This window comes from Manis javanica, chromosome 3 (genome assembly GCF_040802235.1).
Source record: "Manis javanica isolate MJ-LG chromosome 3, MJ_LKY, whole genome shotgun sequence".
NCBI lineage: Eukaryota > Metazoa > Chordata > Mammalia > Pholidota > Manidae > Manis > Manis javanica.
The window spans coordinates 178,851,854-178,875,072 of NC_133158.1; the positions used below are offsets into that span (position 1 = coordinate 178,851,854).

Sequence of the window (23,219 nt, forward strand, 5' to 3'; positions counted from 1 at the left end):
CACCACACCCACGTTCGGATCCTACCTCGTAACGATCCAAAGAACTGAAGAGTAGAAGGTGCAGCAGCATCCTGCCAATCCCCTAAAACTACACTTAAGCCGAAGATGAAAGAGATCCTGCTAATAAGCTCCTTAGTATGGATCTTCACAAGAGCCACATCTGTAGAGATCAGAGGCACCAACCCCCATCAACCAAAGAACCTGACCTAGATGCTGATTGATAGCGACAATGGAGAAGTCATCAACTCCACACAACACAGTGCACCAATCAGAACCTGGTAGCCTGACCTGTATTTCTGCTTTTGGCAGATCAACCCCATTTACCGATCCGTCCCTCCAAATTTAGCTCGCTCCCATGGGTTTTATGCTTGCCCAAGAACAGGTAAAAGAAGGTACTGTGGGGGGGGGGGGGTCATGACTTCTTTTGTGCCAGCTAAGACTGTGTAACCTCGAATGATAGAAATTAGAGATAGACAGTTACAAAAATCGATTCTGTCAAATTTACTTATGTCAACAAGGGCATCCCTCATCACCAGCCTATGACCCTTTACAAAACCAAGGCTTGTGACAAAACAGACCAAGATTAAGTAAGAGTTCAATTCACCGAGACAGGCAAAAACACTGAAGTATCGCGCTAGATAAACGGACTAACATGGGGAATGGTGTATTATAAATATAACAGGCATGCCGGCTCGACCCTCATCATTAAATTAACCGTGTCAACTCCCACCGCCGCCGTAGGTCCCAACCCAGTTATAAATCCCCAGAAACCTTCAATCCAGGACAAGGGCCTGAGCAAAAAAGATGAGAAAATGCCGACCAGAACGTTTGCTCCAGAGCCCACGAGAAGACCAGGTCCATCGACCTCTGAGTTATAAGCCCAGCACACTCCCTCCGAGTTAGATAATCCCATGTGGGAAATGGTGCAGGCAGTAGTAGAGACTCTTAACCACACCACTTCCTCCCTCACCGATCCCTGTTGGCTATGCTATCCAGGTTCACCCCCCTTCTATGAGGCAATCGAGATAAATGGCTCCTACACTATCAACAACTCCCATCCCACTTACTGGGATGGGAGACTGTGGGGACTTACAATCGCTCAAGTCTCAGTCGTTAGTACGTGTGTAGGCACAGTCCCGACGACCCAGAGCCAGTTATGCTCCTTCTATAATAACACTACGTGGGAGCAGGGAAAGTAGATTATACCCTCCTTGGGCTGGTGGCTCTGCTCAAAGACAGGCCTCACTCCGGCCCTATCCACCTCTGTGTTCAATGCTAACAGTGAGTTTTGTGTGCTGGTGGCCATTCTACCTCGCCTAATGTATCATTCTCATGAATCTCTCCTTTCTTATTAGGAAGAAAGGCTGAGCCCCCACCGGAGCAAGAGAGAAGTTGTTACCACCCTGACCATTGAGATCCTCTTCTCCTTAGGGATAGCAGGGGCAGGCACTAGAGTCGCAGCCCTTGTGACGTGGGAAAAAGGGCTCACAGCCCTAAGGCTAGCAGTCGACAGGGACCTAGAACAACTCCGACAGTCAATATCAGACCTAGAGCAATCCCTCACCTCCTTGTCAGAGGTGGTCCTACAGAACCAAAGAGGCCTGGACCTCTTGTTCTTAAAAGAAGGTGGGCTATGCACAGCCCTAAAAGAAGAATGCTGTTTCTATGTAGATAAGACAAGTGCAGTCAGAAATTCCTTAGCCAAACTAAAAAAAGATCTTGACAAGCGGTGTAAAGAATATGAAAGTAGCAGCAGCGAAGGCTGGTTTGAGTCTTAGTTCAAGCACAAGCCATGGTTTGCTACCCTCCTCTCGGCCGTTGCAGAGCCACTAGTCATCCTGCTGCTTTTGCTTACCATCGGCCCATGTATAATAAACAGGCTGCTTAAGTTTGTGCAAGAGAAGTTTGACACCGTCCAACTCCTGGTCCTTCGCCAAAAATATCAGGCCCTAGACACTGCTGTGGAAGATTCCTTAGTCTGATCAAGAAAAGGGGGGAAATGTAACGGAGTGCAGAGAGCATCAAGAGTCAGGAAAAAGAACTAATGACACTTAACCTGACTGCCTAGAGTGAGAGCCACCCAGTCTTTTCTTGTGTAAATTACCCGAGGCTTCTGAGAAATGCGCCTACCCTAAGTTAGATAACTAGAAGTGAGCAACAGCCTGGGAACGCCTAGGGATGTAACCCGTGATAAGTCACATAGACATGCTTGGGTAAGCAAGAGATAACAATTGAAGCGGGCAGGCAACTGGCGCGTTCCCTAAAAAGGTTACAATGTTTCCCATTGGTTACAATATAGAGTGTGTTTTAAACCTATTAGTTGTAGAACTGCGCAGGCTTTAGTGTAACTGCTGTGAAGATCCTATATAATCAGTACCCAAAGTTGCTTCAGAGTCGGCAGCTCGGACTCGGCCTGCGTGTCAGGGGAGGTGCTGTCGACTCCAGCTTGCTGGCTGAATAAAGACTTTGCTTAGATTTTCATCTCCGTGTCTGTGTGTCTTGTTCTCTAGGAAACCCCAGAGTCCTAGACCCTAACACACATACTCACATATTTGCACACAGTGTCACATTGTGAGATCCACATAGACAACATGTATACTATGCACAACCCACACCACAACACAGATTCACACAGATGTCACACACACACACATATACAGTCTGCTAATGCTGGTGACAAGCCCTTGCTGGGTGTCCCTTGCCTGGCATACTTTGCCCCATTCCATCTGTGCAGCATGGGTATGAAGTCAGGGAGCCTGTTGGTGCAGCTCAGGATGTCTCACTTGTCAGGCTGCCACCTGGGCATGACTGAGGTCTTTTATGGACAAGACTTCAGGACCTCTAAAATAGAATCCTACCCCCATGTCCTCAAACAAATCTCCACTTTCAGATGCAAAGCTTCATTTCCCAGGGGGCCAGTGAAGCTCAGAGTCCCTCCTGATGAGGGAATCTGGGGCCTTGTGTAGAGAAAACTAAAGGCCACAGAGCTGAGAGAGAATGGGGGCTCAGGAAGACACAGAATGAAAGACCAACGATGTCAACTCAGACAGCATCTGGGGACAACCCTGCTTACGATGTGTGTGCTGTGATGAGGCTGGCTAAAGCTTGGGAAGAGAAGAAAGAGTGGGCAGAATACTGACCACCTGCTCAATTCTCCATCCATCCAGTCATTCACTGTGAGAAGTACTTTGTGAGCACCTATTATCTTGTGAACCCTGGCTGAAGCACCCTCCAGTCATGTGTGGTGCTGCCCTCTGTTCCATCCACCTTGAGGTGTCCTTCTGCACACTACTGTCTGCTAGGCTCTGTGCTGGCTTCAGCAAAACAGACCTGGCAGGATGAGGGCAGGTCATGGGACATGGTTCTGGGAGGTGGGGAAGAGCAGAGAGTGCTTAGAAGCTCAGGAAAGAGAGACGTCACTGTGGACCAGCAGCTCCCTGGGGAAGGTTTCTCAGTGGACAGGTCAGCGGGCAGGGGGATGCCGGTACCTGAGACACCCAGGCAGGGCACATCAGGCCGTAACCCTCAGCCCGCAAGTAACAAAACACCACCACCCCAAGCTGCAAATGAATTTATTGTTAAGTCCAGTACTGGGATGAGCTTCAGCCATGCTCTGGCTCTGAGGATGAACACACTACCCCAAGGACCTGCTCTTTCACTGAGCCATCACCTCGTCTTCTGAAGTTGAGTTGTGAAGGCGCAGCTCCAAACCTCACACCTTCAGCTTCCATTTCTTGCCCTCTCAGCTTCATTTTCTTGCCCCTGTTTCAGCAATGTATCCTAGTAACATTGCATTTCACAAGCCCTGCCTGGGTCATGTGCCCATCCCTGAATGAATCACTGGGCCAGGGAAACATAAGGCTGTAATTGGCACAAGTCCCATGCTTTCCCCAACCTCTATGTAAAACGCAGGGCAGGAGTGGTTTCCCAGAGCAAATAGTATTCAGTTACAAAACAAGGGTGAAAGGATAGCTGGCTGGAAAATGATGACTGTTACATTAGAGTGCTGGCAAGCACAAAAGCGCAGAGGTGGCAACAGCAAGGCATCCGGGAAATGGAAAGGGGAGTGGAGACCTCTAAGGGCAAGATGTGGTGGGTGGGATTCCACCCACAAAAGCGCCAGCCTAGAAGTTGGACAAAGGTGTTGGACTGGACTTCAGGGTGCCCTGAAGGCTCCTGAGGAGGGGCGTGGGAGGCAAAGGGAGAGGCATCCTCCTGGGCCACCAGGAACATGCGCTCAGCCTGCCTCCCACATGCCTGGGAAGCTCCCCATGCCCAGCACCTCCGGCACCCCCTGGTCACTGGCCCTGGAGCCACCAGCAAGGCTGCAATATTAAACAGTGCTGCAGCAATACTTCCCCAGCTGATGCAGGGAGGAGAGCAGCCTGGAGGAGGGTGGGCCTCAGGCCACTCCAAGGAAGAGAGGAATGATGGCTGATGGTGCCAAGAACACTCTGCCATCGGGTGCTGATTAGGTGACAGGAGAGCACAATGACAGGAACCACAGAGGTCAGCTGGGAACCTATCACGGCAGTTCAGGAGGAGAGTATGGGGTCCTGGAGGGCAGAGAAGGAAGAGGAAGAAGGCAGGAGGGAGCCAATGCTGCTGATGGTGAGAACTGTGAACTGACCACTGTTTAGCAACATGCTCGCCGAGGACCTTTGAGAGAGGGCCCAACTGATCTGCCCCCCAGCCACTCTCACCACACTGAGGTATGGCCACTCAGCCTTCATTTTTCCCCATGTGCCCCTTGGGGAGGTCTTCAGCTTGCCTCTCCCCAAGGTTATCCAGGCTGGTCATTTCTTCCTGGGCAGTGAGCCTGCTACTCTCAGAAGAGGTGGATGGCAGGGCCTGGTAGTGCGAGGTGCCTGATGCTGTCTGAGCACAGTGGCCAGGAAAGCCTTCAGGTACTGACGGAAGCGGCGGCTGGAGAAGGCACAGAGTCCAGGGGTGAAGCAGCAGTGAAGGAAGGCGATGCTCTCTGTCACCTGAAGTGCATAGTCCAGGTGCTGGCTGGCCCTGCAGTCCCCAAAGACCTGCAGGTCCTGCAGCGAGTGCAGAAACAAGGTGAGGTTGTACGGAGACCATAGCACAAAGAAGGCCACCACCAGGGCTATGGCTGTCCTTGGAGCCCGGCCCTGGCTCTAAGGGGGTAGAAGACAGTCATGACAAGGAGTGGAAGGAGAAACCCCAGGAGGTTCTGCTGAAAGTGAAGGAAGAACTTCCAGGTGGTCCCATGCCCCCCAAAATCTGCATAGCAGTTCCACACACCCATGGGGTGCTCATGCGTCCTGACAAAGACCATGTCAGGGATGGAGACAGCCAGGGCCACAGACCATACAAGGGCAGCAAGGAGCAGATGCTTGGCTCAGGTCCTCAGCCTGTGGTAGGGCTGAGCGTGGATGATCTCCAGGTACTTGTCCAGGCTCATGAAGCGATGAAGAAGATGCCACTGTAGAAGTTAATGGTATAGAAGGTACTCACCATCTTGCACCAGAAACTTCCAAAAACCCAATGCCAGACCACAGAGATGCCCCAGAAGGGCAGCGTCACCACGAAGAGAAGGTTAGAGATGGCCAGGTTCAGCAAATACACCTCAGTCATCTGCCTACGAGGCACGTGCCAGAGCAAGACCACCAGAAGAAGGAGGTTCCCGCCGAGGCCCAGCACAAAGATCAGGCTGTAGAAGACTGGCAGGAAGACTTTGCCGAAGGACAGCACCTCGTCCTTCCTACAGAGCAGGAAGGCCACCTCATCCAGGTAGTCCTCGTAGTCGTAGAAGGAGCTGTTATCGGAATTGACGGCCTCAGTGGTGAGCAGCAGAGGGGAGGCAGTGGTGGCCATTTCGGGCGGACACGCCCGTCCTGGGTCTCTGTGGGCCAGAGAGCGGCAGGAGAGAAATAAGATGAAATCAGGCTTTCCGTACCTCTCTCCAAACCTACTTTTGCTCCTGCTCTGGGATGCTCAGCAGGCAACTCGTCCACATCAGCACCTGCAGTCTAGCAAGTAAGAGCAGGGTGCGAGCCCAAGGCTACCATTCAATCTTTATGTCATCTTGGGTCAATGACTGAAGCTCAGGTGTTCTCACAGTGTTCACTTCTCTATTACGGCTTCTCATCTTGATTTGCTCCCTCATCACCTGAAAATGATGACAATACCTTTCAGCTTTTCCTTTGTCATTTAGGGACACCAACCCACCTGCTTATGGTGTCTCCAAACTCTTCCTCAGGTGTAGCCCATAATATTCTTCTTTCTGTGGCTTATGGTTCTTTTCCAAATGAGAGCTTCTTCTGTTCAGTGGGGCTTATTTTATCTATAAATGTCCAGTGTGCCCACTGTAGTGTTAAGCTTTCTTTACTTCTATGGCCTGAGGGTTGCCCCAGTTTTTGTTATGTTTAAAATATTTTGTTTATAAATATTTAGCTTTACATCAATATCTTCATTTATAAATACTTTATGTTTTAAACATATTTTATCCAGTCACTAGGTCTGTAGCAGAGAGGTGTGGCCTCAGAACCTACTAAACTTTTCCATCCCTCACTTTCTTTAAAATAATAACAATAATAGTGCCTATATCGTGGGGTTCTTGTGAGGCTTAAATGTGAGAATTCGTGTTAAGCACTTCAAGCTCCACAGAGTGCCCAGAACATAGGAGGCACTCAATAAATTCTAACTTAAATTACTGTTTTGCCCAGAACCGGATCCATTTTCTTCCCACCAGCTTCTCCCTTGTGTTTGTCTAACTGGCACCACAACTATTCAGTCACCTCAGCCTGAAACGTGGAGACATGCCAGGTTCCTTCCCCACCCCTCACCACCACCCAGTGAGTCCCTACTTCCTTATTGCCTTTTGAATATGTCCACTATCTGCAAGCCCCACAGAAACATACACATGATACTCTTTCTAGCTGGGTGGCAGAAGCCAGAGGCATGGAGGCGGGCAGCTCACCATTCATGGTCAGGTCCCCTCTGGGCCAGCAGTTTCCTAGGTTTTCATCTTATTATTAAAAATAATCTCTAAAATAGAGCTTCACATGAACCAGTGATAAGAGTCTGTAGTGAACCAAGGGTTATGCTCAGTTGTGCTGAGTGTTCCACAAGGAAAGAGACATATGAAACATACTAGATTGCTCACCAGTGGGGAAGAGGGTTAAGGAAGAAAGAGAAGATTAAAACACGAACACGTGGCCCAAGCCGGCAATCCGCACGGCCACCAGAGTGAGGCCCAGAGACAGGTGATGGTCATGGGCACAAACTGAGAAATGCAGATTAAGTCCACCATGTGCCTCTGCATTTTATATTTTATCCTTTCGATCAAATGAGGTTGACCTTTTTAATAGGTTCAAATGCCAGTTTGTATTTCTTCTGTGAATAATTTACTGTTTCAATGGGTCGGGTTCTCATTTTATAAGAGGTTTTATAAAGTAAGAATTTCAGCCTTTTACATGCATATTGCAAACATTTTCCCCAGTCCTGGTAGAAGTTTTGTCTAATTTATTTTGAAGCAGAATTTTGAAAACAATGCTGCCTCAGGCCCCCAGCTGCCCCTCCCGGTTCCTCCAGCACTGTGACCTCACAGCCCATGGAAACAGGCCATGCTGCTGGGGCGAAGCCTCTCCCAGGGGGCCGCCTCGTTCTGCCACTCCGTGAGCCTCGGCACCACCCTTGGGATCCTGCCACATGGCATCTGGGCCAGATGCTGGGGGAGGGAAAGAAATGCCCTGTCCCCAGCCCAGCAGCTCAGCCTGGGTGGCTGTAATGAAGCCAGGCTCTGCTCCTGACTAGCTTCTGGAACGTTGTCCTGTGCCTTCCTTCCTGGTCCTGCAACCCCATCCTGTGCTTCTGGGGTCTCCTGTACTGGAGCCCCCCATTCCCTGGGCAGCAGTGAGGCACCCATAGCACACGGCTGGCGTTGGGGGTCTGTGAGCTGCCACGGTTGGGAGGAGGGGCACTTGGGCCCAGTAGGGCTCACTAGTCAGGAGTTGCCACTAATGAAACACCAGCTCTTCTGGCGCATCAACACTGCCTTGATCCTGACCTGATTTCTGAAAGTCCTTGACTTTTGCTTTAACAAAAGTTAAAAGTTTTGCTTTAAACAAATCTGATGACTGCTTGGATCACAGCCAGAGGTCAGAGTCTGCCAGGCCCAGGCTGGATCAGGCCACCTGTACTAGATTCCCTCCTGGAACACTGATGTCTTCCCTCTCAGGGCCTCTGGCCTCCTCATCTTTCACTCTGGGAATCTCTTGGGGTCCCCTTGTCCTTTGGGGCCACCAGCCCCTCCCACAAATTTCACGACTAATACCACCAACTCCAGCTCCCCACGCACAGGTGCCCCTCGGCTGGTGCCTTGCTGTGGAAGCACAGCAGGCAGCACAGGGAGGAACTGGTAGTCCCATTTAGCCCAGAGGCAAAGCGACGGCTCCACAGTCACACAGGGAGTCACCAGCCGGGCTGCGTCAGACCCGGGCCCTCGGACTCCAGGACAGCGCCCTGGTCCTGCTGTCGTCTCGTTGCTCAGTCTCCGTTTTGCTCTGTCCGGCAGTCACCAAAAAGAGCCACCTGAGAAAGGTATGATTTGGGCTCAGGCTGTCTCGGCGGCTGTCCAGAATATTGACCTAAGTGTCTGGTCTAGCCTCTGTAGATTCCCCACTAGTGCCCCCAAGGCTTCATGGAGCCTCCTTGAGAAACACAGCCTCCATGTGACTGGCGGAATAATAGCCTCCCAAAGACACCCACGCCCTAATCCCCGAAACCTGTGACTATGTGACCTTATGTATCACAAGGGACTTTGCCAACGATTAAGTTAAGAATCTTGAGATGAGAAGAGTATCCTGGATTATCCAGAGGGGCCCAACGCGATTACAAGGGACCTTTCAAGGGGGAGTCAGGAGTATCCGGATTAGAGAAGGAGTCAAGGTGGAAACAGGTGAGAGTAACGCAGGGACAGACAATGCATGCAGGGGGCCTCTGGACACTCGAAGAGGCAGGAACAGATAGAGTCCCCTCTGAGACTGCAGAAGGAATACGTCCCTGCCAACCTACTTTAGACTTCTGACCTCTAGAACTCTAAGATAATAAACTTGTGTTGCTCTAAGCCACTGACTTTGATACAGTGGAATACACTGTAATTTGATACAGTGGAATAGGTAATAAATACACTTCCTGTGACCTCTTGTGCATCTCAGACTGAGGGAGTGAGAGCTCACCTCCTTCATCTTACAGGTTGGAAAGTGAGACTCACCGAAGGGGAACAACCTGTGCAGAGCCCTCAGCGGGTAGTCAGTGGCTGCGCTGAGCCACGAACCCCATGCTCCAGACCACCCTTCAAGTCCCTGTGAACCCACCCCTAACTGGTGATCTGGCCCCATTCTGTTTTTGCTTTTTTGTTTTCACTTTTCTTTATTGGCTGAATTAATTTGGCTTATCCAGCAACATCTTGAGAGGAATGAATGTGGGTGTCAGTTATTCACATCCAGGTGTGAACTCACATCCTAGGTAGTAATGTGACCGACCCCAGAAGCTCTGCAGTGGACCTTTTTTCTCTGCAGAGAGTTAGGGAGGCTCTAGGGAGGAGAGGCAGAAAGAGCAAGGTCAGCTGTGCTTCCCCTACAATAAGGCCAAGGACACACAAGTGACCCACAGGTTGACTCTGGGGCAGGAGCATCACCCTCTTAGGGACCTCCTGGGGCCGCTGGCCGGGGCTGGCTCCAGCTTCGGCTTAGCGAGAACCTCTGGCTGGAGAGCAGCGTCTCCTCCTGAGGATCCCTCTGAGTGCTCACCTCCCAAGGCCTCTCAGAGAAGTCACAACTGAGGCAACAAGAGAGGGCGTTTCTGCATCTATCTAGATAGGAAGGCAGCCTTGTCAGTTGGTTTCTTTCTGTGAGCTGAACACTCACATGTAATTTTCCTACTTAATCCTCATCATGGTTCTGGGAAGCAGTGTTATTATGATTCCCATTTTCCCAATGAGGAAACTAAGGCTTGGAGAGGTGAAGCTCAATTGCCCATGGCTTCAGATCAGCAAATGCTGGACTCACGACTGGATGACCCTAACAATACAGGCAGAACTGGTGACCCTTTCTCCCAGCTCCTCTTTCAACATGGACTAAACTTGAATTTGAAGGAAGAGCCTCTAGTACTGGGACTTCTGGCCTCTGCAACTGGTAGCAGAGAAGATTTAAAGTAGGCAATGTGCTGGAGGTGGTTCCTACAGACTTGTGAGAGCCAGTTATGCAACATGTGAAGGCATACAACAAACACTCATGGAATCAACCAATTTTCATTCAGTGATATTAATTTGGTGGTTTGCGATTGGTCACAGTGGAAATATTTCCACTGTGTCAAATGCTACGAAGTGGAGCATCTCCTCCCTCCACTGTGCCCCCCCACCAAGCACACACACACACATCATCGGTGAGAGCTGGTTGGTAAACATTTACCAGCACACCCTCATCAGGACCCCAGGGAGCTTGACCAAATCCTATCTGTCTCACTTCTTCCTGTGTCTCCCACCACCTTCTACATCAATCCCACAGCTGCCCTGCTCCTTGGCTCCTTGAGGAGAGGGTCACGTGTGGATTGTCCACATATTGAACTTGCTGCCCACACTGCAGCTGAGACCAGTGAACAAATAAACAAGATCCAGTGTGACCCCAAGAGGCCACACCAGCTTTCAGAATATAAAACCAAGAATAACATCTGAGATCACTTCTCGTGGACGATAATTGTTCTGGCTTCCTTAGATTTAGACATCATATCCTTTTAGATGCAACCTAAAACCTCCCTTCCCAGGAGCCTGCCCAGGTACTGGCCTGCCTGGTGAAACCCTGCCCCAGCGCCCCAAACACTTGCAGAAAGTCACTCTTCCTGAAAGATGAGTCACCTTTGAGGGTCCCTTGCCTCCCTTGCAAGACTGGGGATTCCCGGGGGTGGGAACTCACCAGCACATGGCTGGCATCTCAGAGGCATTCAACAGATGATCCTAGAATTAATCAGCACTGACCTCTCTCCCTCCCTCTTCTCTCCCCCCATTTCTCCCTTGATGGTTTTCTGCCTCACGGGGTGCCGTGGACACAGCTAAGCCAAGACCTCCTTCTGTAAGTTGCTTCCCCACACTGGGCCAGCCCTGCCCCAGTGGCCTTGGGAGCCCACAGCCATGCAGCATGACTGGCCCAGAGCCCACACTATTTCCACTTCAAGGGCCACCTCCAGCGGGCACAGCCGCCCAGGACCAGGGTGCAGGATTTGCCCTCTGGACACCTCAGCCCCCTCCCCCAGGAGGCTCTCCCAGCTATTTAGAGAAGACTGGGGTGGACACAGAGTCCCAATACCTGGCCCAGCGCCCTGTGTCTATTACTCTGGCATGCCCCTTTGCACCCCTGCCCAGTGGGGGCTGGAGCACTTGAGGCAGGACTTATGCTTGACTCACTCTCTGACCGCAGTGTCTGACCTTGGAGCATGTGAGGCAGGAAACCTGGTAAAAGTGTTAGGATCATTGTTTTCTTCCTCCTGGGTCTGGAAAAACACCAGGTATCAAACTATCATGTGCATAACAGTAACAACAACAAAAATGAGCCCAGGTTCACCAGGCACCCCCCGCAGGCACCCCACTCTTGGAGCCCACATGTGTTTACTCGCTGCATCCCTGTGATCCGATCCACTCAGGTACCTACTATCTCCTCTCCTCTGTTCTACAGAGAGAGACCAGGATGCCTGAGTGGAAGGGCGCTTGGGGGCTGCAGGGGGGCGTGTGAACAGAAAGCAGGAGAAGAAAACTGAGAGGCACACACAGAGCCCAAGAGGAGCAAAGTCCTGCGCCGCAGGCATGGCCTGTAGAAGAGACCCCACGAATGGCCGAGCCAGGGCATCGAGCTGGGTCTGTGCTTCTCTGCTCAGCTTGGGATTGCCTTGGCCTTAAGCCTCCAGGCCCTGGCAGTCCCAGGACAGAGTCGGGGCTTCCATCCTGGAGCCGATGACTTCCACAGGCCTGTTTTCTCATCCATAAAATAAGTAATAGGGCAAAGGATTTTGTGAGGATTAAATCTGGTCTAATCATTATACAATCTAACCCTGTGATCTGGGTGTGCTGGGCCCTGGGGCAAGGGGCTCTACATGTATTAACTTATTTGATCCTCACATTTACCTTACAGAAGTTTAACACTCTTATTAGCCCCATTTCACAGCTGAGGACACTGAGGCACAGAGAGGCTCAGAAAACTGGCCTGAAGTCACGGAGCAAGTGAGAGTAGACCCAGGAACTGAGACCCAGAGCGAGACTCTTAGACACTGAGTCACATCGCCTCTCAAAGAAAATGGCTCTGCCGAGCCTGATGTATTAACACTGTCACTGCTCACAGCAACCTTATGAGACCAGCGTCATTGTTACTCCCATCTTATAAATGAGAACCAGAGGTTCAGAGCGGGAGTGACGTGCCCATGAACACCCAGCAAGTGTACTGCAGGATCAGAACCCAAGGCCCTGCAGCTGCCCCGGAGCTAGAGCCCTGAACCACGCACTGGGAGCTCGGCTGCTGCGGGTCTTTTCCTCAGACTCACGGGATGGACCCTGCCCTCTACATGGTCCACCTTGGAAAAAAGGAATGTGGATTGTGATGTATAAGATACAACAAAAATAATAGTAACTACTCTTGGCTATTTACCGTAGACTCCTTACTTCCGAGGTCCTTTATATCCCCATCCTTGCAAGTCCTCCGGGCTCCCTTTTGAAGAGGCAACAGGCATCACTGCCCTGGTTTCACAGGAAGCCTGGGGGACATGCTGCAAGCCAGACAGAGCTAACCCTAGAGGCCTGACCATTGAGCCCCGAACCACTGAATTGTCTTCACTTTTTTAGCATGTATTTTTCCTGATTATAAAAATAATATATGCTCAATGTAAAATGTAAAAATACAAGTTAAAAATAGAAAAGAAGTGAAAAAAACTCCCTAGCACCCTACCCCAGCCCCACCCTTGGGAGCATTTTGGTGCATCTTATCTGTCACCGTGCCCAGAGCCCATCTGTGAACTAACCCTCCTTGGATTTGTGGCGTCGCAGAGCCTGGCTGGAAGAGTGGCTTTGACTGCCCCCAGCAGGGCAGGGGGCCCCTCGAAACTCCCTAATGGACACACCACCTCCTGCTTCTGGAGCATGTGACACCCACACACTCTCTATGCTCCCTGAGACCCCACATTATTCAAGGTTTCCTGCTCTTAGCAGCAACTGGGGATGTTTGTGGCATTGATAGAATCACAAGTTAACCCTCCTCCCAAAGGTTATATCAATTCATAAAAACTAAGCAATTTCAGAGCTGAACTCTTTAAAGAGCTGCTGCAGAAGGTATGATTTCCACATCTTTCCTGAATTGTTTTTTGCTTGATTCTTTTTTGCCTCTCTCACTGTTGCCTGAAATATTACACTAGAGCTCCTTGCATTTGTATGTCAGAATTATGCTGGGTTCAAAATGAAACACAACCAACTACCTCCACCACCCCCAGGGAGGGTGGTACACTCAGCACAGTGCAGTGTGGAAGAATAAGCAGAATACATTGATCTATTTCATAATGGCTGAGTAACTCTGGGAAAATTCTGTAACCTCTCTGAGCCTTAGTTTTCTCACCTATCAAATACCTCCTCCTTGGAATTTTTATGACGAAGTGAGTGTCTGGCACATAACCAACTTCCCAGGCCTAAGATAACACTTGGCTTAGGCTGGAATGGGTGAGAAGGAATCTTGGGACTGTTGGGGTGACAGAACTTGGGAGGTGACAAGAGAGCATGGGGGCACAGGGAGAGAATGTGGACATATGCGAAGGAGGCCTACAGAGCCAGGGAAGCTCAGCCCTGAGGCTCATAAACACCACCTCATCTCACCCCAAGACAGTACAGCTGGGGAAACTGAGGCCCGTGGAGGAGAGGGGATGCCTGAGGGCACCCAGTCTCATCTGATAACCAACTCCCAGGGGTTTTCAGAACCCACAGAGCAGATTCTCAGGGCCAGAGTCAAGGAGGGAAGGGGCCAGCGGGCCACTCCCTCCGCAGCTGCTGAGGCGTGAGAACAGGCAGCAGTTGCCCTTGAAAGAGCGCTCCACACCGCCTCCTGTTCACACCCCATCTCCCCACACCCATCCTCGCTCCCCAGGCCCCTGGATGCTCTCTCTCCCTGGAGCCCCTGGGCCAGCCCCATCCCACTCTGAGAATGGCCTTAACCCACCGGGGGCAGACCCACTTGCCTGAGCTGCCCACCTGGGCCCAGGAGGAGAGCAGCAGCGCTGGGTCCTCTTCCCCAGGGAAGTGCAGCAGGAGTGGGACTCTTCGTACACTCTTCCTGTCTCTGGACGGAGTCCTGCACACATCCTGTTCTGAGGCTGGAACAAGGCACCCCTTCGTGCCTGCTCCAGCTCCACAGGCTATTTCCCTCACTGAAATGAGTCAAGCTCAAATGACCTCCCCATGAAGGAACAACCCTCCAAAGATAGTCTAATTACTTTGGAAAGCATGTGTCCCTCTCTGGAATGATTCCCCAGCAACTGGGCCAAGGACACGGACAGCCCCAGTGAAGATCTCCTAGTCTTTGCTAGGCAGCCTCCCCGATCTCCAGCATCCTTGGTCCAGGACACCCCCAGCAGGACCCTCCCCTGCCAACCCACTCTTCTTCTCTGACCATAACTCCCTCCAAGCAGCACTGTGTCTGCTTCACCCACAGTGCTGACAATATTCTCATCGCCTGGACTTTCCAAGCCATCTTGCCTCTCTCCCGCCTCTTCTCCCACTGCCACCCCTGTCATGGCATGAATCTCTATATTGCTAGCTGCCTGCTTACTTGTCTGCTCCCTTATCGGGCCAGGGGGTCCCAGGTCAAGGACCATACCTGACCCACCAGCCTGACAGAGCCAGGCAACAGCAGAGACTGAATGAATGAATACGTATGTTTGTTACACTGCCTGCCATGCACTTGGCAGTATGAGGGTTCCTCTCTGCCAGAACAGCATCTGTGGTCCCGAGTCAATGTCAGCCACCTTCACCTCCAGTCCCACTGTTGGCCTGACACACAGTGGGTGCCTGGTGAATGCCTGCCACCTCTACCTGACTGAGCAGTAATAGAGTAATGCTAGGGCTTGCATCTGGCTCTGTGTGGACCTGCTGTGCAACCTAGAAATAGTAGCTTCACCTTTCTGATCCTTGGTTTTCAGATTTGCATTGGCATAGGGATGGTGCCTCCCTTAGACAGGAATAATGAGAACTGTATATCCCCAGAGAGGTGGACGTGGACTTAAGACATTTGCCTTTCCTTGGGATCCAAGGCCACACAGAGTGGAAGCCAAGCCTGTGATGGGTTCTCACTCCAACAAAGCAGAAGAGGGAACATTCCAACTGGGTGGGTCTCCAAGTCTCTCCAGGCCCAATGTTAATTACCAGGAGGTAGAATAAAGCCCAGGGAGCTGTCCAACAAAAGCCACAGAGTCCTAGTTCCATCCTAGTTCCAACCTAGGCTCCCTTCTGAAGCCCCCTCGCTTTTAAAACTTGTGTAAGTTAAAATAACTTTTAGACTTGCCAAACAGGCGCACAGAATACCTGTATACCTGCCAGCCAGCTTCCCCTAATGCTAACATCTTGTAGAAGCACAGTCCTGATCTACACCAGGACATTACACTGACGCAATATATTAGTTAATGTACAGGCCTAATTCAGAAATCACTCATTGTCCCACCAATTGTTCTTTCCCTGGCCTGAGATCTAGAGCAGAACCCACATGGCATGCTGCTGCTGTGACTCCTTAGCCTCTCCATTCTGGACAGTCCCTCAGGCTTGCTTAGTCTTTCATGACCTTGATAGTTTTGAAGAGAATGGTAGAATGTCCCTAAACTTCAGTCTGATGCTGCTTCAGGGTATTTGGAGCAGGGTATTTGGATCAAGGGTATTTGGAGCAGGAGCACAGAAGTGATGCGTCCTTCTGCGGGCATCACACTAGAGACACATGGCTTCAATATATCTCATTACTGGCACCCTTAACTTTGATCACTTGGTAAGTTGGTGTCTACTGCGTTTTTCCACAATGGAATTACTATTTATTCCTTTGTAATTAATAAGCAGCTTGTGGAGAGGTACTTTGAGAGTATGGAAATATCCTGCTTCCTGTGTTTTTGCCCACTAATTTCCATGGCCATTGATGATGCTTTCCAGCATTTATTACTGTGGTGTTAGTCAAATGGTGATTTTCCTATTTCTGTCATTCTTTCTACATTTATTAGTGAGAGTTTTACTGTAAGAAAGAGTTAGCCCTTGTCCCCATTTATTTATTTATATCAGTATGGACTCATGGGTATTAATTTTATTCCAGGTATTCATCCATCCGTTTGTTTTGCTGTTCACATTGTCTCATCCTCTAGTGACTGCAATGGGGTAGTGGTGGGACTTGATGATGGGGGGAATCTAGTAGCCACAATGTTGCTCATGTGATTGTATATTAATGATAACCAAAAAAAAACAAATTGTCTCATCCTCTTTTGACATATCTCAACCCATCTGCTTCCTATTGGGCAGACTTTCCAGCCACCGCAGAGCAAACACCTAGTTCCGGGTGCAGGGCAGGTCATGAAGGAGAGCACAGAGCCTTCTTCGCACCACAGCCAGGTGTCCCGGGAACTCACTGCAGCATCTTCCCAGCAAGGGCTGGGCCTTTTCCTGAAATGGACAGGTTCCAGGCAGGGGAAGTCAGTCCTGGCCCCGGGGGCAGGGAGTTCCAGGAAGGGCTGAGCCAGCCAGGTAGGCCCACATCCCTCCACAGCTCTCCTGTCAGTCCTCTGCACTCCGTGGATCCACTCAGTGCTCCCCCCCGGCCCGAACAGCACCGGCTGACCACATGCCCTGAGTGTTTCCTTCCTGACTGCCACCCCCCGCCCTGCAGCAGGGATAATTGCTGTGAGGCCCAGGTGGCAGACAGCTGGGCAGCCCTGGCCCACATCCTCTCAGGCAGAGGAAGTGCTCTCCACCCAGGGAAGGCTGCCTCCTGCCCTCCACCTCCACCAAGGGCAGCCAGAGAGGAGACAGCGGCGCACTACAGGGGACCACTCCGGGGGAAGGGGGCTTCCCCGTGCCGCAGCGGGCTAGATGGAGAAGGCTCTGAATTCACCCTTCTTCGCTCTAAGACAGCACATGGATTGCTTTCCCTGGGAAGGGAGTGGGCCCGGCCTTGAAGCCAGCCTGCCTAGATGGCCAGCACCTCTCGTATGGGACACCAGTGCCACTTTGACATCAGAGTAGAGACCTTAAAATCTTTACTACTGTGACATACTCCTAACACATTTTTAACATGTTGGACACATCTACTATGACAGTGAGAGCAGCCTCACATTCTCAGCTATCTGCTTCTCTCTTCAGCCAAGCACTGACTACGAATCTGTGAACTTTGGCCTGTAGCCTGATCCTTCCTGTCCTCCATGCCCCAGCCCCAGGTCCCCCTCCCAACAGAAGCCTCCCCAAGCCTCTCTAGGCCTGGTCTGAGCTTCCTGAGTATGTAGAGGAATTATTCTTAGGGGCCAATCCATCTCCCTACCAGGCTGCAGATACTCAGTCAGGGGCCTTGTCCATCTGCTTGCAGGGTCCCAGGAGCTACCCGTGCAGGGCAAGAGCTGGAGAGCCAGCCAGCTGGTTTGCTGGCATAGCCTGACCAACACTTGGCAAACTGGCTTTTTGATGGAAGAGCCCCAGTTTGGCCCTACCTCACCGCTGTGTCCCTCTCTGTCTCTTTCTCTCCGTTTCTCTCCTCCATTCTGGGCTAAGCTTACAAGAAGGTCAGTCTGGTCCACCTCTAGAGTCTTAAAGTTAGAATCCATAAATAAAACCACACACCCGCCCCCTGATTTAGAAATTCTGTCAGTGCCCATGTTTACTCACTTTGATTCAATGTTCTGCCAGAACCTCAGGCCGACTCCTTTCTATCATGCTCCACTGACAGCACAGCAGGAAGGAACTTTCATTCATCTCACCTCTTCCATTTCCTGTTTCTGTGCCACCCCCTCCAGCTGACCCCCTCCCATCACCCGGACAAGTGTTGTCTCTCCTTTTGTACATCTACCCGGGCTCTGTGCCCCCCTCAAGGGGGCTGCTTTCAGCTAAGCTGGGGTGGAGGCTAGCCATTTCACCATTTACCAGTCCCTTGCTTCTGTATAAACATGTTTGTTTGAAATCAATGTATTTATCCATCTATCAAAATACTTTCAATGGTATATTGCCTGCTGGTTGGTGCGTGGTTCTCCAGGTGTCTTCTCTGTGGGCAAGGCCATGCCAAGGTTGTCACATGCATTTTGCAGACAGGGTTGCCATGGCTTAAGTAGAACAGGCGCTTGCCCAGAATATAGTTGCCCGGGGCTGCCCAGACTTCCTGATTCCCACCCCAGTTCGCTACTGCCCACAATGTATGTGAATATTCTCTTAAATCCTTTGCCTCTTCCTTCTCTCCAGCCCCTCCAACTCATCTAGTTAGCTATTCCAGGACAGAAATTATTTCTTACTCATCTGAAGAGCCCTCAAAGCATGGCCAACCAGTGCCTGACTTGTAGTAGGCGCTCAGTAACAGCTTCTTGGGTGAACACATGCTTCGGTGTAGACAGCCTTCCCAGAATAACCTACTTTTTTCCTACAATGGATTGCAGGGATTTTTGTAGGCAAAGACTCTCCTCCCTGGGGCTCCTATGGACCTCGGTCTCCCCTGTCGATAAAGCAGTGGTAGAGGGTTGGACTCCATGATGTCCACATTCCCTCAGCTGTGACATCCTATTGTTGGCTCTGGGACTATGTCCATAAGGACTGCTGTCTGTGCTTCTGGGAGCTCATGACTGGAAACGGGAATGCCCAGCCAGCCCAATGTCTAGAACAGCAAATAGCAGCAGCTGGGTGTACCCTCAGGTTCTAAGCAAAGACAACATCGCGTAGGATTTGGAAATTGGTACTCACTGCTAGGCCAGGAAGTGAGTGGGAGTCATGGGCAGACAGAGCTGCCGGCATTCTGTAGCCAATTTCACTCTTCTGAAGTTATTTCTTTTAAACACATTCAAGGTCTTGGAAAATGAAGAAGCTGACTGCTAATAAACATTTGAGAACTGGGAGCCATGCCAATCACACCTTCACCTTTCACCCCATCTGTCCATCCCAGAGGCCCTCCCCCGGTGTCTGTACAGGACCCAGGCAGCCTGAGGCCCCCAGCTCACACCCTTGACCCCCAGCCAGTTGGCCAATTACACCTCCCTTCTGAATCCAGATGTTTTCCCCCTCCTCACCAGGTCAGTTTTGCAGTTTTATTATATTATTTATAATGGCAATTTTCAAAGAGGCACTCCCCCCAAAATGCCAGAAGAGTATATCAAACCCCTATGTGTCCATCACCCCACTTCAACAATTACCGACTAATGGCCAATCTTTTCACCTATGCTCCCACCCACTTACCCGCTCCTGTACTATTTTGAAGCAAGTACCAGACATCATCATGTAAGCTGTAAATATTTGAATATGTGCCTTAATAGATAAGGACTTTGATCACTATCACACCTAAAAATGCTAATACTGATTCCTTAATGTTGTCAAATATGAGGCCACTGGCCTCATATTTTTCCCTTTACAGTTTGTTCAGATCAGAATCCAAATAAGATCCACATACTATAAGTGGTTCATATACATTTTAAGATCTTTTTAAATGTATAGGTTCCCTCTCCACCTCCAACTTTATGTTTTTCCTTGCAACTTGTTTATTGAAGAAATTGGTGTTCATCCTGTAAAGGCTAGTTTCCCACAGTCTGGACTGGGCTGATCTCATCCTCGTCATGTTAACATACCTCTCTGCCCTGTTGTCTGTAACACGTGAGTTGGAGGTTTGGTGAGATCCTGACTTGATTCTTCAAAGGTGGTGCTGTTCACCCATCCAAAGGCACACACTGTCTGGCTAGCGCTCTTCTTGCGAGGTGAGAAGCCGCTGATGCTCGGCGCCCAGGCCTACGCATTCTTCAGGGGTTGTAAAATGGTGACTGGCTCACCTCTGATGACTTACAGTCTCCTCCTGCAGACTCTTGCACACCCCTGACCTTCCTCTGGTGTCTTTCTCTAAATGGTTTCTTAGTTACTGGCATGTCTTGGCTCTTGGCCACCAGACTACAGTCAAGGCCACACAGTACCACACAGTGCTGGGCATAACACATAGGAAACAGCACAAAGTCCACCTGAGACGTCCCAGTTAGTGGGCTGCTCTTGGGAACTAGGAGGCTAAGTGGTCATGACATGCGAGCCCTGAGTCCTCCAGACAAACTAAGAACATCCTCAACAGGTGAGGCCAAGGGTAACTTGGTGTCGGCTGAGACCACACTGTCCTTTAAATCAGGATGGAATAGGCTTGCCTCTAGCAGAGAACTGCTCTGGCTAATTCCCAGGAGCTCATGCTGGGAGGCCACTTCTAGCTCCGAGTTTTTGCTGTCTTGACCTCTCCAGCCCTCTCGTAGTTCACCTCCCACAGCGGCCCCTGCCCCTGAACATCCAGGTACAGGACTCAGCCCTGTTACTGTGCTCGTCTCCTCAAAAGGCCTCAGATGGCTCATTTGTGAGGGTGGCAGATATTCCTTAGGTTGGGGCAACAGTTGGGTTTCAAGTGTCCACTTGCCTGGGTATCTCTCATTCTTCCCAGGCCCCTCTTCAGCCTCCAGCCCTCCTGTCCACAGACGCACTCCCCTTGTTACAGGGAAGATAATCAGCTTAGGGATGTCGCTGTGATGACAGACACCATCTGCCTCAGGTCTCACCTGACAGCACAGATCAAAATCCCCTGGCAAAGGCTCAAAATCCCGCCCTTTCCTGTCCCCATTCCCACCTAGTCCCTATAGATAGAAGGGAATAATGTGCAGACACGTACCCTTCCCTTTAGGACTACATTTTTGTGCCAGTGGATCCCTTGGACAGTATGGCAAAGCCTTAGACTCTCCTCTTAGGATAATGTTTTTAAAAATATAAAATACATTAAAACACAATTATAGCTCAGAATTGGAAGCAATCCAAATGCCCTTCAGTGGGCAGGTGGTTAAACAAATTGGGTAGAGTGCCTACCATGAAACATTTCTCACAGAAAGGAACAGACTACTATCTATACAACAATTCAAGGGAATTATACAGAATGAAAACAAGCCAATCTCAAAAGGTTACATACTCTTTCAAAGTATGTAAACCTCTAGAGTATAAGACCCCATTATATAACATTTTTGAAACGACAAAATTATAGAGATGGAGAAAAGATTAGAAGATGCAAAGGCTTAGGGAAGGCAGAGGAAGCCGAGTGTTTGTCTGTAAACGAATAGTGTAAGAGATCCCTGTGGGGATGGAGCTATTCTGGTGGTCCTGAATCTACATGTGATAAAATTGAATGGAAGGGAACACACACACATACACACACACACACACACACACACACGCAAATGAGTGCATATAAAATTGGTGAAGTCTAAGTGAGGCCCATGGACTGTAGCAATGCCAGTTTCCTGGTTATGATATCGTACTACCATTTTGCAAAATGTTACATTGGGGAGAACTAGGTAAAAGGTACACAGGATCTCTTTCTATTACTCTTTCAAGTGCATGTCCACAATTATATTGAGATAGTCTTATTTTAAAAGAAGGAGTGAAAAATATTCTGAAATGGTTATTAAAATATATTAAAACACATTTATGATATAGTAATATATGCATTTCCTCATTAAGACATTTGAAAAGATCCAGCAGTGGATCTCATAACCACCATGTCAGTGACTAATACATATATTTCAAAATACCTATGACAAGATCCTGCTAATATAACTCTGTTTTGTTGCCTACATACATAATTGAAGGAGATGTTAATTTGTTAGAGGTTAAGTACAATAAAAATGTAAACCTTTTTCATCCAGTTCAGGGCTCCCTGAATTATATTATGGACCCACAAATTAAGAACCCCTGCCTTGTTTAAAATGGCAATTTTCCCTCCTCTGTTGCACAAGCTGTAATGAACATAAACGGCAAAAAGTAATAGAGGGACTATCTATAGAAGAGGTAGTGGTCACACTGCAGAGGTCATGAGGGCTGGGGATTTTGAAATTTTAATTGGTTATTTCCCCATGTTGACCTTCCCTCCACTCAAAGAGCCAACCTCGGGAAAGGTCTTTGAATTTTTCCTTGTCCTCTTGTTAGGCAGGAAAATAGATACCAGCGGGGTGGAAAGAGAACAAGTTCAGTAAAGCCCCCCTAGAAAGGACTCAGTTAACCAGTTAAAACTAGAAATCCAGAAAAGACTCAAGAGTTAATGAGTTAATCAGTTAAAGCTCAAAAGGTCAAGAGCAACTTGGCCTTGAATGTTTGAATATTCCCCAGTATCAGCACAGCCCACGTGATCATTGTGTCAATCAGATCATCGTAAGATTTACTCTAGCCTGCTAAAAGGCCCACCTATAAACAGTGTAATAAAGACAGGGAGATCCCACCTTAAAGCTAAAATTGCATTTTGAAAAAATTCCAGGAAGTTTAAGAAGAAAGATTCTTTTTTTTTCCAAAAAAAGTTGAATTTATTATTTTACATTATGGCATTTAAAGGGAATAATCAAGTTGTTTCATGGACTGGAAGATGACTTACTAATTTCCTTTCATTTCCAAACCACATCAAGCAGTCACTGCATTTATGAGGTAAGTCAGCTGAATTTTAAGATCTTTTATCTGTCCTGTTGAATATTCACAGTACTGGCATAAGTAAATCCCTTCAGATAAATGTGAATTTAAATGTTTGCAGTATTCTAGCATACTTGAAAAGCCTTTGCCACAGTCATCACAAACATGAGGAAAAGTTTTAGTATGTTCAATAGCAACATGCCTGTTAACATTTGTATGAAGTCTACTCCAAAAACCACATACTTTACATACAAAGAAGTTCATACATTTGTCAAAGGTAATTTTGCTTAAGAGGCTGTACTGTCCATGTTCTTCATTGTTATACCTATTGAAAGGAAAGGAGCGACACACAGCAGCAATTCACCAGAGAATTCCGCTTTATTAGGGAAAGGTGCTGGGTTATATAGGAAGGGGCATGAATTGATTGAGGTGTCACTTCTACGGGGCTGGTGGATGTTGGCTAGGTGCTGGGATTGGGAGGGGAGCGAGAGGTGATTGGGCTTCAGGTGGCGCCGGCGGGAACCGAGGACCCCAAAGAGAAGCCAGAAGT

General features: G+C 49.4%; 1 protein-coding gene and 1 long non-coding RNA gene across 3 annotated transcripts; one reads left to right on the forward strand and one right to left on the reverse strand.

The window, feature by feature from the left end:
- Positions 1-3,557: 3,557 nt before the first annotated feature.
- Positions 3,558-14,500, reverse strand: ACKR2 (atypical chemokine receptor 2). Its single transcript, XM_017660520.3, is given in 5 exon segments — positions 3,558-4,856; positions 4,859-5,152; positions 5,155-5,433; positions 5,436-5,872; positions 14,246-14,500. Coding segments are annotated over 5 exon segments (1,254 nt in total). The 5' UTR covers positions 14,356-14,500; the 3' UTR covers positions 3,558-4,722.
- LOC140848525 (uncharacterized) lies at positions 6,152-13,897 on the forward strand. Of its 2 annotated transcripts, XR_012129572.1 has the most exons (3): positions 6,152-8,571; positions 11,080-11,099; positions 11,700-13,897. It is a non-coding gene; the product is annotated as an uncharacterized lncRNA (long non-coding RNA). The 2 variants fall into 2 exon arrangements; XR_012129571.1 differs by having other exon boundaries at positions 11,080-13,897.
- Positions 14,501-23,219: the final 8,719 nt, after the last annotated feature.